General features: G+C 39.9%; 1 protein-coding gene across 2 annotated transcripts in view; it reads right to left on the reverse strand.

The window, feature by feature from the left end:
• Window positions 1-6,746: 6,746 nt before the first annotated feature.
• Window positions 6,747-13,301, reverse strand: part of ADGRA3 (adhesion G protein-coupled receptor A3) — a 127,982-nt gene continuing 121,427 nt past the window's right edge. The window contains exons 17-20 of one of the 2 annotated variants that reach the window (XM_069593784.1): window positions 12,366-12,511; window positions 8,270-8,365; window positions 7,838-8,128; window positions 6,747-7,702 (exon numbers count right to left, since the gene is read on the reverse strand). In XM_069593784.1, the coding sequence (XP_069449885.1) occupies window positions 6,886-7,702; window positions 7,838-8,128; window positions 8,270-8,365; window positions 12,366-12,511 (1,350 nt within the window). In that variant the 3' untranslated portion in view covers window positions 6,747-6,885. Of the gene's footprint in view, window positions 8,129-8,269; window positions 8,366-12,365; window positions 12,512-13,301 lie in introns of both variants that reach the window. The other variant, XM_069593783.1, reaches the window with a different exon arrangement.

Below are 13,301 nucleotides of genomic sequence, written 5' to 3' on the forward strand. Positions count from 1 at the left end.
CCAGAATTCTGGAAATAAAAGCAAAAATAAACAAATGGGATCTAATTAAAATTAAAAGCTTCTGCACAACAAAGGAAACTATAAGCAAGGTGAAAAGACAGCCTTCTGAATGGGAGAAAATAATAGCAAATGAAGCAACTGACAAACAACTAATCTCAAAAATATACAAGCAACTTATGCAGCTCAATTCCAGAAAAATAAAACAACCCAATCAAAAAATGGGCCAAAGAACTAAACAGGCATTTCTTCAAAGAAGACATACAGATGGCTAACGAACATATGAAAAGATGCTCAACATCACTCATTATCAGAGAAATGCAAATCAAAACCACAATGAGGTACCATTTCACACCAGTCAGAATGGCTGTGATCCAAAAGTCTACAAGCAATAAATGCTGGAGAGGGTGTGGAGAAAAGGGAACCCTCCTACACTGTTGGTGGGAATGCAAACTAGTACAGCCACTATGGAGATCAGTGTGGAGATTCCTTAAAAAACTGGAAATAGAACTGCCTTATGACCCAGCAGTACCACTGCTGGGCATACACACCGAGGAAATCAGAATTGAAAGAGACATGTGTACCTCAATGTTCATCACAGCACTGTTTATAATAGCCAGGACATGGAAGCAACATAGATGTCTATCAGCAGATGAATGGATAAGAAAGCTGTAGTACAGATACACAATGGAGTATTACTCGGCCATTAAAAAGAATACATTTAATCAGTTCTAATGAGGTGGATGAAACTGGAGCCTATTATACAGAGTGAAGTATGCCAGAAAGAGAAACACCAATACAGTATACTAATGCATATATATGGAATTTAGAAAGATTAATGATAACCCTGTATGCGAGACTCAAAAGAAGACACAGATGTATAGATCAGACTTTTGGACTCTGTGGGAGAGGGAGAGGGTGGGCTGATTTGGGAGAATGGCACTGAAACATATATAACTTCAAATATGAAACGAATCACCAGTCCAGGTTTGATGCATGCATGATACAGGATGCTTGGGGCTGGTGCACTGGGATGACCCAGAGGGATGGTATAGGGAGGGAGGTGGGTTCAGGATGGGGAACATGTGTACACCCGTGGTGGATTCATGTTGATGTATGGCAAAACCAATACAATATTGTAAAGTAATTAGCCTCCAATTAAAATAAATAAGTTTATATTTAAAAAAAAATTCACCCAGATTCAACATGAAAATTTAAAAAAACTAAGCGGTAAAAATATTGTTAATCATGGTTGACCACTGAATTAACATTTTTACTTAGTTTCATAAAGGAACGAACACTGATAACAAAATACCTGCTTAGAACTGGGGTTCACTGCTTTCACGTGAAGTACCTTCCTAGCCGCAATCTTCAACCTGAGTTGGTGCATGTGAGTATACCTGGCTTTGCAAGCAATCATAACTTGCATATATTTGCACACAGAACATTCAATTTATCTGTACACACAAAATGCCATCAACAGTATATGCCAAGACAGAATGAACACAATGTTTACAAAACGGAAAATGTGATTAGCTGAATTATTTATTTAAACCACCTATTTGGAAATGAGCCCTCTTAAAAGATTTTTAACTTTTTGAATATACTTGGAATACTCTGATCAAAGCCTTCATCAGTATCTACGCAAACTAGACGATAGTAGCAGACAACAGATTGAACTGTTTCCTTCTATTGAATACTATTTTATACACATGACACAGGACAGTGTGTGTTTCAAACAAAAGTTTAACAAGGTTTTGGCCAGGAATTAATTTTAAGGATCTAACTCTATAAGCAAAGATAGGGGACCATCGCTGACCTTATAAATGGGGGTTTCTTAATAATATGGTCCTGTAAGTTCACGTTTAGTATCCACCTTTGAGGCACTGATGTTCCCACTGAAGAGGCTGAAAAAAACCTATAACCACAGGCTGCCTGAGACTTCGTCATACACAGAACACGATAGAAAGAAGGACTATTAACCTACAATGATCAAGTTAATATTTCACTTGTGTTTCTCAATTGATGTCTCCAGAATTTCAAAACTACCACTGGCTTGAAGCTTCTAATGGATAGTTCTAGACTGGAAACCTGCAGGTAGGTTGGGAAGAAGATTCAATTAATATGAACTTTTAAAAAGAAAATCTTATTGCAATCTCATCTTTGTCTAAAATCAAGCATCAGAGTTAGAGATTTCTTACTACCAACAAACTTATAGTTACACATTTCTTTCAGGAGTGCTTTATTTATACAAATAAATCTATTGGTTTATTTTTATGTTTCAGTGGAAAAATGTGAGTTGACCCAGATGATGGTATTAATGTAAATTTAGGGAAAATATGTCAAAATTGGCAAAACTGATAGAATGACTTACGTCTGGAAAATATCATAAGTAGTTATAAATAATCAAGTCATCTCTTAGCTAAGAGCTTTGAAGTGAATATTAAAGTAATTAAATTATTCTGGGAATATGAAAGGAAAAACAGAATTAACATTTGTTTTAAACTTCTGATTGCTGTGTATGCATCACTTTCCTTGATGATTTAGCTTAATTCCTGCATCAAATGCATTCAGTTAATTTTTTTAATTCCTCAATTTTATGGTCTCAATCAAATTCAGTTTGGGGATTTGAATTAAATGCCTGAAACACATAGATCTAAATGTTTTAACATTGTTATTTCTCAATAAAGAATACAACCTAAACCTTAGCATCTACACATAAATTGCCTTCTTTATAAAAGTATACCTATTTATATAAGTAGATTAACCATAGATGTAGTTAAATTAAGTTACATGTACAAAATAGCCTGAGATTTAGAAATTAGTTGCCACCTAGTAACAATCTGAAATGTTAACATTTACACACGTACATAAATCACAAAAATACTCACGCACAAATCTGTTACCTAAAAATAGATTAGCATACACTAGCATAAGTTTTTTAATATATATGTGTATATATATATGCACACACACACATACATATACATATAATATGCCTATTACATACCTTACATAGTATGTAACAGATTTTTAGAAAAAAATTTTACGAAATAAAGCATGTTTCTTTAAGTTGAATATAACCAATTATACTTATTATGGTGCTTTCCTTGTGGTTCAGCTGGTAAAGAATCTGCCTGCAATGAGGGAGAGCTGGATTCAATCTCTGGGTTGGGAAGATCCCCTGGAGAAGGGAAAGGCTACCCACTCCAGTATTCTGGCCTGGAGAATTCCATGGACTGTATAATTCATGGGGTGGCAAAGAGTCAGACACGACTGAGCAACTTTTACTTTCACAATATGAAATTAACTCATAATATTAGGAATGAGAAGGAAGTCTAGTAAAATTATAGCTAGTAGACACTGTCAAGAGCAATAGTATTTGCCTTCACAGAAGCAGTCAATGTGCAAAACACAGTGGCCATCATCAGGGAACACAGATCTGGTCCTGGATGTGACGTAACCTACTGGCATGTTCAGCGGGTCAGAAACTCTTAGAGCCTCAGTTGCTAAAAATTTTAAATGAGAAAAATGAATGACCTGATCTCTTAAGAAAACTGAAACGTATCTTTAAGACTTTATGATTCTATGAAAAACAGAGAAATCTCAATTAGCAAGAAGTCAAAGATTTGTCTTTTATAAGACAATATGCAGAGGATGCAATGTTTTATTTACTTATTTGTAAACATCAAATTTCAATCCAAATACTAAGAATATAAGGCATTAAGTCATTGCTCATCACCTATGCTTTGTGCATCAAAACACTCTGAATACTTTCAGTGGAATCTTCATTTCATTCTAAATTTTCTCTCCAGTCTCCAACTCTCCAAGTTCCAGGCTTCTCTTTCTTCTGTTACCTACAAAAAGCTATGTTTAAATTAAAAAGTGCTTACTGAAGAGTGAATACTTGCAGGTAGGGCAACTTCTCACTTCCTGTGGAGGAAGGAAAAAGCAGAAAAAAGTTGTTTTTCTATTTGATCTATGGGTCAAAGAAACAGATTAAACACTGGGATGACATATTGCAAAATAACAGAGCAAAATTTAAATAGCAATTCAAATAAATAAGAATTATTTATTCCATTTCTTATTGTCTTGGTCATTTCTAAACATAATCCTGCACAAATTTATCAACTTACCTGGAGACCCTGGGCCAGGAAGTAGTTAAATGAACAGGTACCAAATTTATTCACTCAACTGCCTTTTCCCCACCAAAATGAATGCTTTTAAAACCAACAGCTAACGAAAGGCCTATATAGAACTACCAGTTTTATTATTTTAAGACAAAATAATTTATTTCTAAGGTAGTAACTCAATGAAAAGTGAACATTTTCACCATAATGAGTGATTGCCTATCATCCCCTGTGAGAATTACTTGACGCATGAAAATTCTGAGTCTCAGTTTTGAGGTTTATCAAGCTTCCTGATTTTAGCATTTCTTGAACATATACTGTGTTGGACAAAAGGTTGGTTCAGTTTTTTTCCTAGGATGGCTCCAATAGTGCTTGTCTTTAACCTCATTCAAAACAATTTTGTAGGTTGTGTTGTGACAGTTGTCTTATCAGCATGCATTTTACAAAAACTTGACAAAATTTGTGGATTTTTCTGTAGCCATTTTAATATTGAAGATGGAAGAAAACAAGCAACATTTTCTGCATATTATGCTTTATTATTTCAAGAGCAGTAAAAACACAATTAAAACGCAAAACAAGATTTGTGTAGTGTAGGGAGAAGGTGCTGTGACTGACTGTGTCAAAAGTGATTAGTGAAGTTTCATGCTGGAGATTTCTTGATAGATAATGCTCCATGGTCAGGTAGACCACTTGAAATTGACAGCGATCGAGACAGCAATAGAAAACAATCGATGTTATACCATGTGAGAGGTAACAAACACACTCAAAATATTCAAATCAAGCACTGATAATCAGGCAAAAACTGCTACAGTTCTGATTCATCCACCATATTCACCAGACATTGCGCCTTCAAATGTCCATTTATTTCGGTCTTTACAAAGTTTTCTTAATGAAAAACAATTTCCATTCCCTGGAAGACTGTAAAAGGCACCTGCAACAGTTCTTTGCTCAAGAAGATAAAAAATTGGGGGAAGACAGAACTGTGAAGTCGCCTGAAAAATGGCAGAAGGTAGTAGAACAAAACAGTGAATATGTTGTTTAATAAAGTTCTTGATGAAAATTTAAAATGTGTCTTCTATTTTTACTTGAAAACCAAAGGAACTTCTTGGCCACCCAATACTTTTGAATCTAATCTGATTCAAACCTTGAGACTGCTGCCAAAAACAGGTCTAAGCTACGCCAATCTTTTCAGGCATTGTCTTGTGTATCGAGGTAAGCACATGCACAAGGCAGTCAGAGAAGACCCATCTAACTTTTGCAGGAAGGACTGCAGTGAGACTGGAGACAAAAGACAGATAAGGACTGGGGTGCATCAACAACCAATGATAACTTCTGGATCAGACCTGTTTTTGCCCTTGGGATGGAATTTAAAAATTAGCACTTTAGCATGAACCTGAGGAACTTTTACCTGTTTAAGGACAAAGCAATTGCCAACACAAAAGAATCCAAAATAAATGAATGTGAACCTTATATGATAACTCTTCTTCATTCAGGTTCATACATGGGAAAGGGATTAAGAGGCACAAACTTTCAGTTAAAACACAAGTAAGTTATGGAGATGCAATGTACAGTATAAGGGATAGAATCAATAATATTTTAAGTGCTTTTATAATGACAAATGGTAGCTAGACTTACTGTGATCATTGTCTTTGTAATGTATAAAAATCTGAAACTAATATAATATTGTAAGTCAAATTATACTTCAATTAATAAGAAATATAAAAATATAAAATCCCTATGTGGTATACCTGAAACTAATATAATATTGTAAGTCAAATTATACTTCAATTAATAAGAAATAACAGGGATCTCGTTGGTGGTCCGGTGGCTAAGACTTTTTCCTCCTAGTGCAGAGGGTTTGGGTTTAATCCTTGGCCAAGGAACTAGATCCCCACATACCACAACTAAAGAGTTTGTATGCCACAACTGAAGATCTTGCATGCTGGAAATGAGACCCAGTGAAGCCAAATAGCAACTAAAGATCCCACATGCCACAACTGAGACCCAGCACAGCCAAACAAATATTATTTTTAAAAAGCAAAGAAATAACGTGTTTGAAAAAAAAAGAATAAGTAAACCAATATATAAACCACTGAAAAGCCACAAAAATATAAAAAAGTAGTATTAATAAGACCAAAGTGATAGGGTGAAAATAAGGTAATTTAGGAAGTTTTTAGGCATTTGCATTTTCAAAAAAGATTGTGAGATTAAAAAAAAAAAAAACTTACAGTACTTAAAATAGTATTTACAAATTATGTCACTCCAGAAGCCATTTGATTTACATGCCATCATCAGTGAAGCTGATCATGTAAAAAATCTGATAATTGATTTATGTATATAATTCAGGTTAAACTATCCCAATGCACAAACTTCATTAAATTAGAACTAAATGCTTCTGGGACTGTAAAATGTAAAAATGTAAGACTGACACAATGACAAACACCTATTTATTGTATTAAATACAAGCCTGAAACATTAATTAGATATTACAGATTTCAAGAAAATTACATTTCAGATTCCCAATGTCTTGCTGGTGCTTTGACATGTAAAACACTGTTTTAGAGGCTTTTTCCAAAATTCATAAAAAAGCAACACTTGGGGGATATAAAATACACAAAATCCCAAACTTAAAAGTTTATTCAAAATTCTTTTGAATCCCTAAGGTGGCTGTAAACAGTCTGCTTTTACATGTTCATAGCTTAAAGGAATGTGACTATCACAGTTTATATGGGTTTCTTACCCAGGAAGCCCACCAACTCTACACAGTAGTTTCGTGTTTCCATAACCCAGTCCTCACATTGCCAGTGCTATCCGTACCCAGCAAGGGTCCCTCCTGCCCACTGCTTTTGATTGGTCCATTCTGAATGGCCAAGTTCAGGCCATAAGACTTCTGCTGACTTTCAAGTTCAACTACAGTTGGCTTCCTTACCGCATCTTTTTTACTACTAGTTGAAACAGGCTTTTCAAAATTCCTGCTGCTTTTGGGAAGTGTGCTACAGGCATCGCTGCTATCTTGTTGGGGGGGGTTGTACTGTCTCTCTCTGTAGGCTAAGTATGCCCTCCGACTCCGAGAGTGTCCTTCATTACTGCCCAGCCGACTTTTTGGCAGGCCATTCTGCACACTGCCTTCCACACTCGTGGGGACATCGTAGGCATATTCTCTGAGGACCGTGAGTCTGCTGGCCCGGTGCCCTTTACTTCTGTTTTTATGATGGCGGCCTGGGTGCATATTTGTTCGAAATGGAACTTCTAAAGGCGCCACATGCATTTTAATATCATTGTCCATTGAATGTTCTGTCAGACTGTTGTCGAGCTGAGGCGTGGCATTCAAAGGGAGGGAATTGGTGTGGCACTGGGCCGCGGCAGCCTGCAAGTTGGTTAATTTGCAGCCCTGGGAGGAGTTTTTGAAGCTCGAAGCACTCTTGTTTGTGCATGAAGATTCTGCGCTGCTGTTGGTGTACTTGGGAGCCTCCCCACTCGGCCCGCTGGAGCTGGGGGGCTGCACGTTGACCTGGACTGAATAGGCACTCCGTCCTGGGCAGCAAGTCATGATCCATGCGAGCCTGACATCCTCCCTGTTGACACAATGGTGAACCACGATGAACGCACTGAGGCTCAAACATGTGGCTCCAAAAAAGAAGCTAAAAACCAAATCCAAAGGGTAATACAAAGAAACAGCCAAGGCCCCAAACATCCATAGGGTGACATACAAGAGCAAGGTAAGGCTGGCCCCCAGAAGCTGAGCATGGAAAGTGTGTTCATTTCCCAGGGCTGATGTGGAGATCAGGGACAGAGACATGGAGTCCTGATGACTGACTTCTCCGTTTTCATTGGCTGCCAGCCGCTGCTGCTCCTCGGTGGGCTCCTTCAGCTCATATTTGCGCTCAGGGTGTCTTTTCAACTGAATAAATATGCTGAGAAAGTACATACAGTTTACAAAAGTGATGAAGCTGGCGGGTCCGTAGAAGGCTCCCAAGGAGGGTTCCCATGCCATCCAGCAACTAGGAAAGAAAATGGAGAACCAGCTCAGATGCTCCATATGTCAAGAAACTGTTTAAAAAGTTGCACTAAGCTCTGGTTCCTAGGAAACAGTTCAAGGGGAAGCAACCAACTCAGGTACAAAGAGAACACTGAATACTCACTAGGGTGCATTTGGCCGACTGCCGTAATTCTTGATGTTTGCTGCTGCAGTGATGCCACAAACTATAATGGGTATACCACCACCGATCAGGTAGAACCTAGCAGGGGCAATGATGGAAACAATAGCTCATCAATCTAATTTGTTTAGGTGTACACACTGTAGGATCTCATTTCTGCAGAAGGTATTCCTTAAAGATTAATCACTATTTTAATAAATCAGGAGAGGTTAACATTTGCAGGCTCCTTTGTTAACAGTAACCTTTTTTTTTTTAAGTTTTTATTTATTCTTGATTTGTTTAGTTTAAAAGAGCAGAAGATCTACCAAGTTTGAGTTGAAGGAAAGCTGATCAGCTTCTGCCACCCTGTGGGCAGGCGAAGTAACACCCAGTTCCTGCAGGTAGGGCTTTAATTTATACTTGTTTCTTTTAGGTTCAGCCAGTGGAGCAGAAAGTTAGTCCACTGCAAAATGGACTTGAAGATCCCACTGTGCCACTGTTCACACTAAAAATGTAACAACATCGTTTATTCATTAATGCCAGGCTAAACCTGCATATTAATGCTTAGCAGGACCTGCCAGATCTAATGTCCTGCTGCTGTGTATGCTTATCCTCAGTCAGCTGAAATGGGGGTAAGGAAGGTACCTGGATCCCAGGTGCCCACAGCGCTTGGGCTCTTCCTCACCAACTGCTCACAGACCTGCTGGGAGGAACTGAGGGAGACAGAGTGCTGGCTGGTTCTCTGAAGAACAACTTTTGGGGCAGAGGGGAGCAGCTTCTCTGAGTTCTCTGAAAAGATCCTAGGGAACTTCCTGGCCTGGTGAGCTACCCCTGGGTACAGCCAGTCTTAACTCTGTGTTTGCCAGGTCCAGAGACCAGTCCACATGCTGAATTGGCTGGATAAAGGCAATGTTCACAACGCATTTTCCTATGTATTTTCTTCTTAGTCATGCTTATGGGTACTAAAAATCTTCACTATGATATTACTGCTGAAAAAGACAGCTAATTACTCCCATAAAACTATAACCATGTCTTTTATTCCACAGATTAGAGGAAGGCCAACATTTGTGACCCTGCCCTTCCTCCTGTTGAACCAATTCATAGCTGCTTCTGACCTGACAAAGCAGCATCAGTTCACCCAAACTTGTCTCGAGTCCCACAGTGCTCTCTGCCCTCACTCCTTCCCCACCTCCACTCCAGGACTGCCTGCTACCAGCTAATTCTTATTTTAAAGCTTTAAATCTACTTCTCCACTGCTTTTTCCTTCCAGCCTGTAGGTACGTTCACATTTTCTCCATCTTCTAAAACTTTTCTTCAACTTACCACCTTCTTTCTTGCTCCCTTTGGTGACAAACACCTGGAAACAACAGCACCAACATGTGCCTCACCTTTATTGTGAGGTGACGCTGCTTCCAACCTACCGTGCTACTGAAACTGCCCTCTCTGGGGCCAGCAGACTCAAGACAAGTCCGTGCCCATCATCCATGTAGCCCAGATGCTGAGTTTCCTTAAGCTCCAGAACCCGGGGGAAGGAGGGCAGCCTACAGGGTGAACCTGCCCATCTACAGCAAAGGGCATACCCGCCGGCCACAGGGGACTACATAGGCTTTGGCGCTCAGACTGCCTTCTACTAAACCCTTTGTGTTTTTAACCACCTAAAAGAAAGGAAGCACAACAGAAATGAACAGCTGCCATGAGGAAGGATCCCTGTCTCTTAGCCAAACACCATCCCTCTCAGGCCCTTTACCACCACTGACAAATCGCATCCTAGAATCTGGCTGTGGCCAAGCACTCTTTCTGTTCCTTGCCGCTCAGTGAACCACTCTCCTCTCAATTTTCAGTGTTCTCTCAGTTCCTCCCTTTATCTGCTATGGCCCATCTACTCAAGTACGGCCCATACTTGATATGGCCTAGGGATCATTGTTAACTGACTTTTCCCTGGGAGAGCTCATTCCTTATCACTGCTTCAATGAACACATGTGAACACATCTCCTGTCGTGTCAAGGGGACATAGACTGTGTCCTCTATGCTGAGCACCAGACTCTGCAAATGTAAACTTTCCATGAGAAAGTATGGGTGAGCCCACTTCCCCTGTGCTTACCCTCCCTGGGTGCCCCCACCCACTCTTCCTCTGTGACTTTCTCAGCTGATGGATGCACCATCTGCAGAAGGACCCTAGCGAACTGGAGCAGACAACCTGCAGCCACCTTCACATCCCCGTACAGAGCTCCCAAATGCAGCTAGTCATCAGTCCTAAAGAAACTGCCTCAAGTTTCTGAACATGTGTCCTCTCTAACCTCCATGCCGCTGTTCCGGTGGCAGTCCTCATCTGTTGTTCAGTCACTCAATCGTGTCGGGCTCTTGGTGACCCCATGGACTGCAGCACGCCAGGCTTCCCTGTCCTTCACCATTTCCCAGAGCTCACTTAAACTCATGTCCATCCAGTCAGCGACGCCATCCAACCATCTCGTCCTCTGTCACCCCCTTCTCCACTTGCCTTCAATCTTTCTGAGCATCAGGGTCGTTTCTAATGAGTCCGTTCTTCACATCAGGTGACCTAAGTATTGGGAGCTTCAGCTTCAGCTTCAGCATCAGTCCTTCCAAAGAATATTCAGAAGTGATTTCCTTTAGGATGGACTGGTTGGATCTCCTTGCAGTCTTAAGTCTTCTCCAACACCACAGTTCAAAAGCATCAATTCTTCAGCACTCAGCCTTCTTTATGGTCTAACTCTCACATCTGTACATGACTACTGGAAAAAACATAGCATTGACTACACAGACCTTTGTTGGCAAAATCCCTGCTTTTTAAAATGCTGTCTAGGTTTGTCATAGCTTTTCCTCCAAGAAGCAAGCCATCTTTAATTTCATGGCTGAAGTCATCATCTGCAGTGATTTTGGAGCCCAAGAAAATAAAGTCTGTCACTGTTTCCATTGTTTCACCATCTATTTGCCATGAAGTGATGGCACTGGATGCCACGATCCTAGTTTTTTTGTTGAGTTTTAAGCCAGCTTTTTCACTCTCCTCTTTCACCTTCATCAAGAGGCTCTTTAGTTCTTCTTCACTTTCTGCCATAAAGGTGGTGCCATCTGTTTATGTGAGGTTATTGATATTTCTCCTGGCAATCTTGATTCCAGCTTGTGCTTCATCTAGCCCAGCATTTCACATGATGTACTCGGTATATAAGTTAAATAAGCAGGGTGACAATACACAGCCTTGAAATACTCCTTTCCCAATTTTGAAATGGGCAGAAGACCCTATGCAGTAATCATGGGGATCTCCTAATGACCTCAGCAGAATTATTTGTAGATGTCTCCTACTTTCGGGCATTCTAATGTATAGCCCACAATTTAATCTGGCCCTCTAAAACCTGAAACTCAGCTTTTACTCTGAATCATGCTACTCTACACCATAAACCCTAGGTTCCAGCCACAGTCAAACCGCACTTCTCAAATCTGTTCAGCTTGAGATATGATTCTGTATCTGAAGTGCCACCTCTGCCCTTTATGTGGTAGTCAAGCTATTTTTAATAGCCGCCCCCTCTCCCTGACCCCTCAGAATTACAGTCCCTTTTTGGCGCTTTCAGAGAATGTACTTCCACTCCAGCTCTCACACAGCTGCAGTAGTTCTTCTCACACCTGTCTCCTCTACTCGTCCAGAATAATAGTTCATTGACAACTGATTTAAATTATGATATTAGGAACGGCACAACACCAAAACGGTTTTTTCTTTCTTGGAGAATAACGACACTGATACATACTTGAGAAGACTGAAATCTACTAAATGACCTCAAGGAAATAAAAACAACTGATATTTTCAGAGTCTATTCCACGGCCAGTACCGTCCGTCTGAAGTGCTTTACACATTAAGTCACTTAGGCCTCACAACAAGTCTATGAAAGAGAATCATTCCCACTTTCTAGATAAGACAGAAAGACAAGAGAGGATACAGAACTTCACAAAGAACTCCCAGCTGCAAGGCTGCTTACAAGTCTATTCTTCCACCTTCCAAAGTTCACTCAGTAATTTTTTGATATGACCATACTTCATTAAATTAATATGTGTGGACATGTAACAGAAGATAGTACACGAAGATATTGGATACCTGAGCATTGGTCTTGGTGGAGGTGGCAGCTCATCAGGATCCTGGCATCTTTTAGCTTTTTTAGTGACTTGTTTGTAGATGTTCCGAGCTGTCACTCCCACCCATAGTACTGTAGCAAGAGTGGAATAATGAAGAATTATTCCAACCTAGAAAGAAGAATACATGAACTAAATGAATTCCCCTTTACAATCAAAATATAATAATTGCTAGTAAGCTTCCTCAAAAAGACTGGTAAGTTATTTTGAATATCTGACTCAAAAACTGTACAAAGGTATATTCTAATGATCCATTCCTTTGCCCGCTAATGAACAAAGAAAGCACTCTAACAGACATATAATAGAGGACTGAATTTATAGTTGAATACAGGGGGCCCACGGACTACAACTTATACCTAAGATGACACTAAACATACCATGGCATTCATTCCTGGACAACAGTAAACCAAAGCCATGTTTCCCATAGATGCTATGTTATAAATCAGAGTTGAGTTCCTAAAGTCTATTTTAAAGAGGAATGCAGATGTCAAGGGTAAGTGAGAGCGAAAGTCGCTCAATCGTGTCCGACTCTTTGCGACCCCATGGACTATACAGTCCATGGAATCCTCCAGGCCATAATACTGGAGTGCGGTAGCCTTTCCCTTCTCCAGGGAATATTCCCAACCCAGGGATCGAACCCAGGTCTCCCACACTGCAGGTTGATTCTTTACCAGCTGAGCCACAAGGGACGCCCAAGAATACTGGAATGGGTAGCCTATCCCTTCTCCAGGAGATCTTCCCGACCCAGGAATCAAACTGGGGTCCCCTGCATTGCAGGCGGATTCTTTACCTTTAGCTATCAGGAGAACGTCAAGGGTAACTGGAGGGCAAAAGTCACAGCACAGAGAATAATCTTTGGAGTCAGAGACCTGAATAGTTCTAATTCACAGCTTTTATGTAT

Source organism: Ovis canadensis, chromosome 6, assembly GCF_042477335.2.
Source record: "Ovis canadensis isolate MfBH-ARS-UI-01 breed Bighorn chromosome 6, ARS-UI_OviCan_v2, whole genome shotgun sequence".
Classification (NCBI taxonomy): Eukaryota; Metazoa; Chordata; class Mammalia; order Artiodactyla; family Bovidae; genus Ovis; species Ovis canadensis.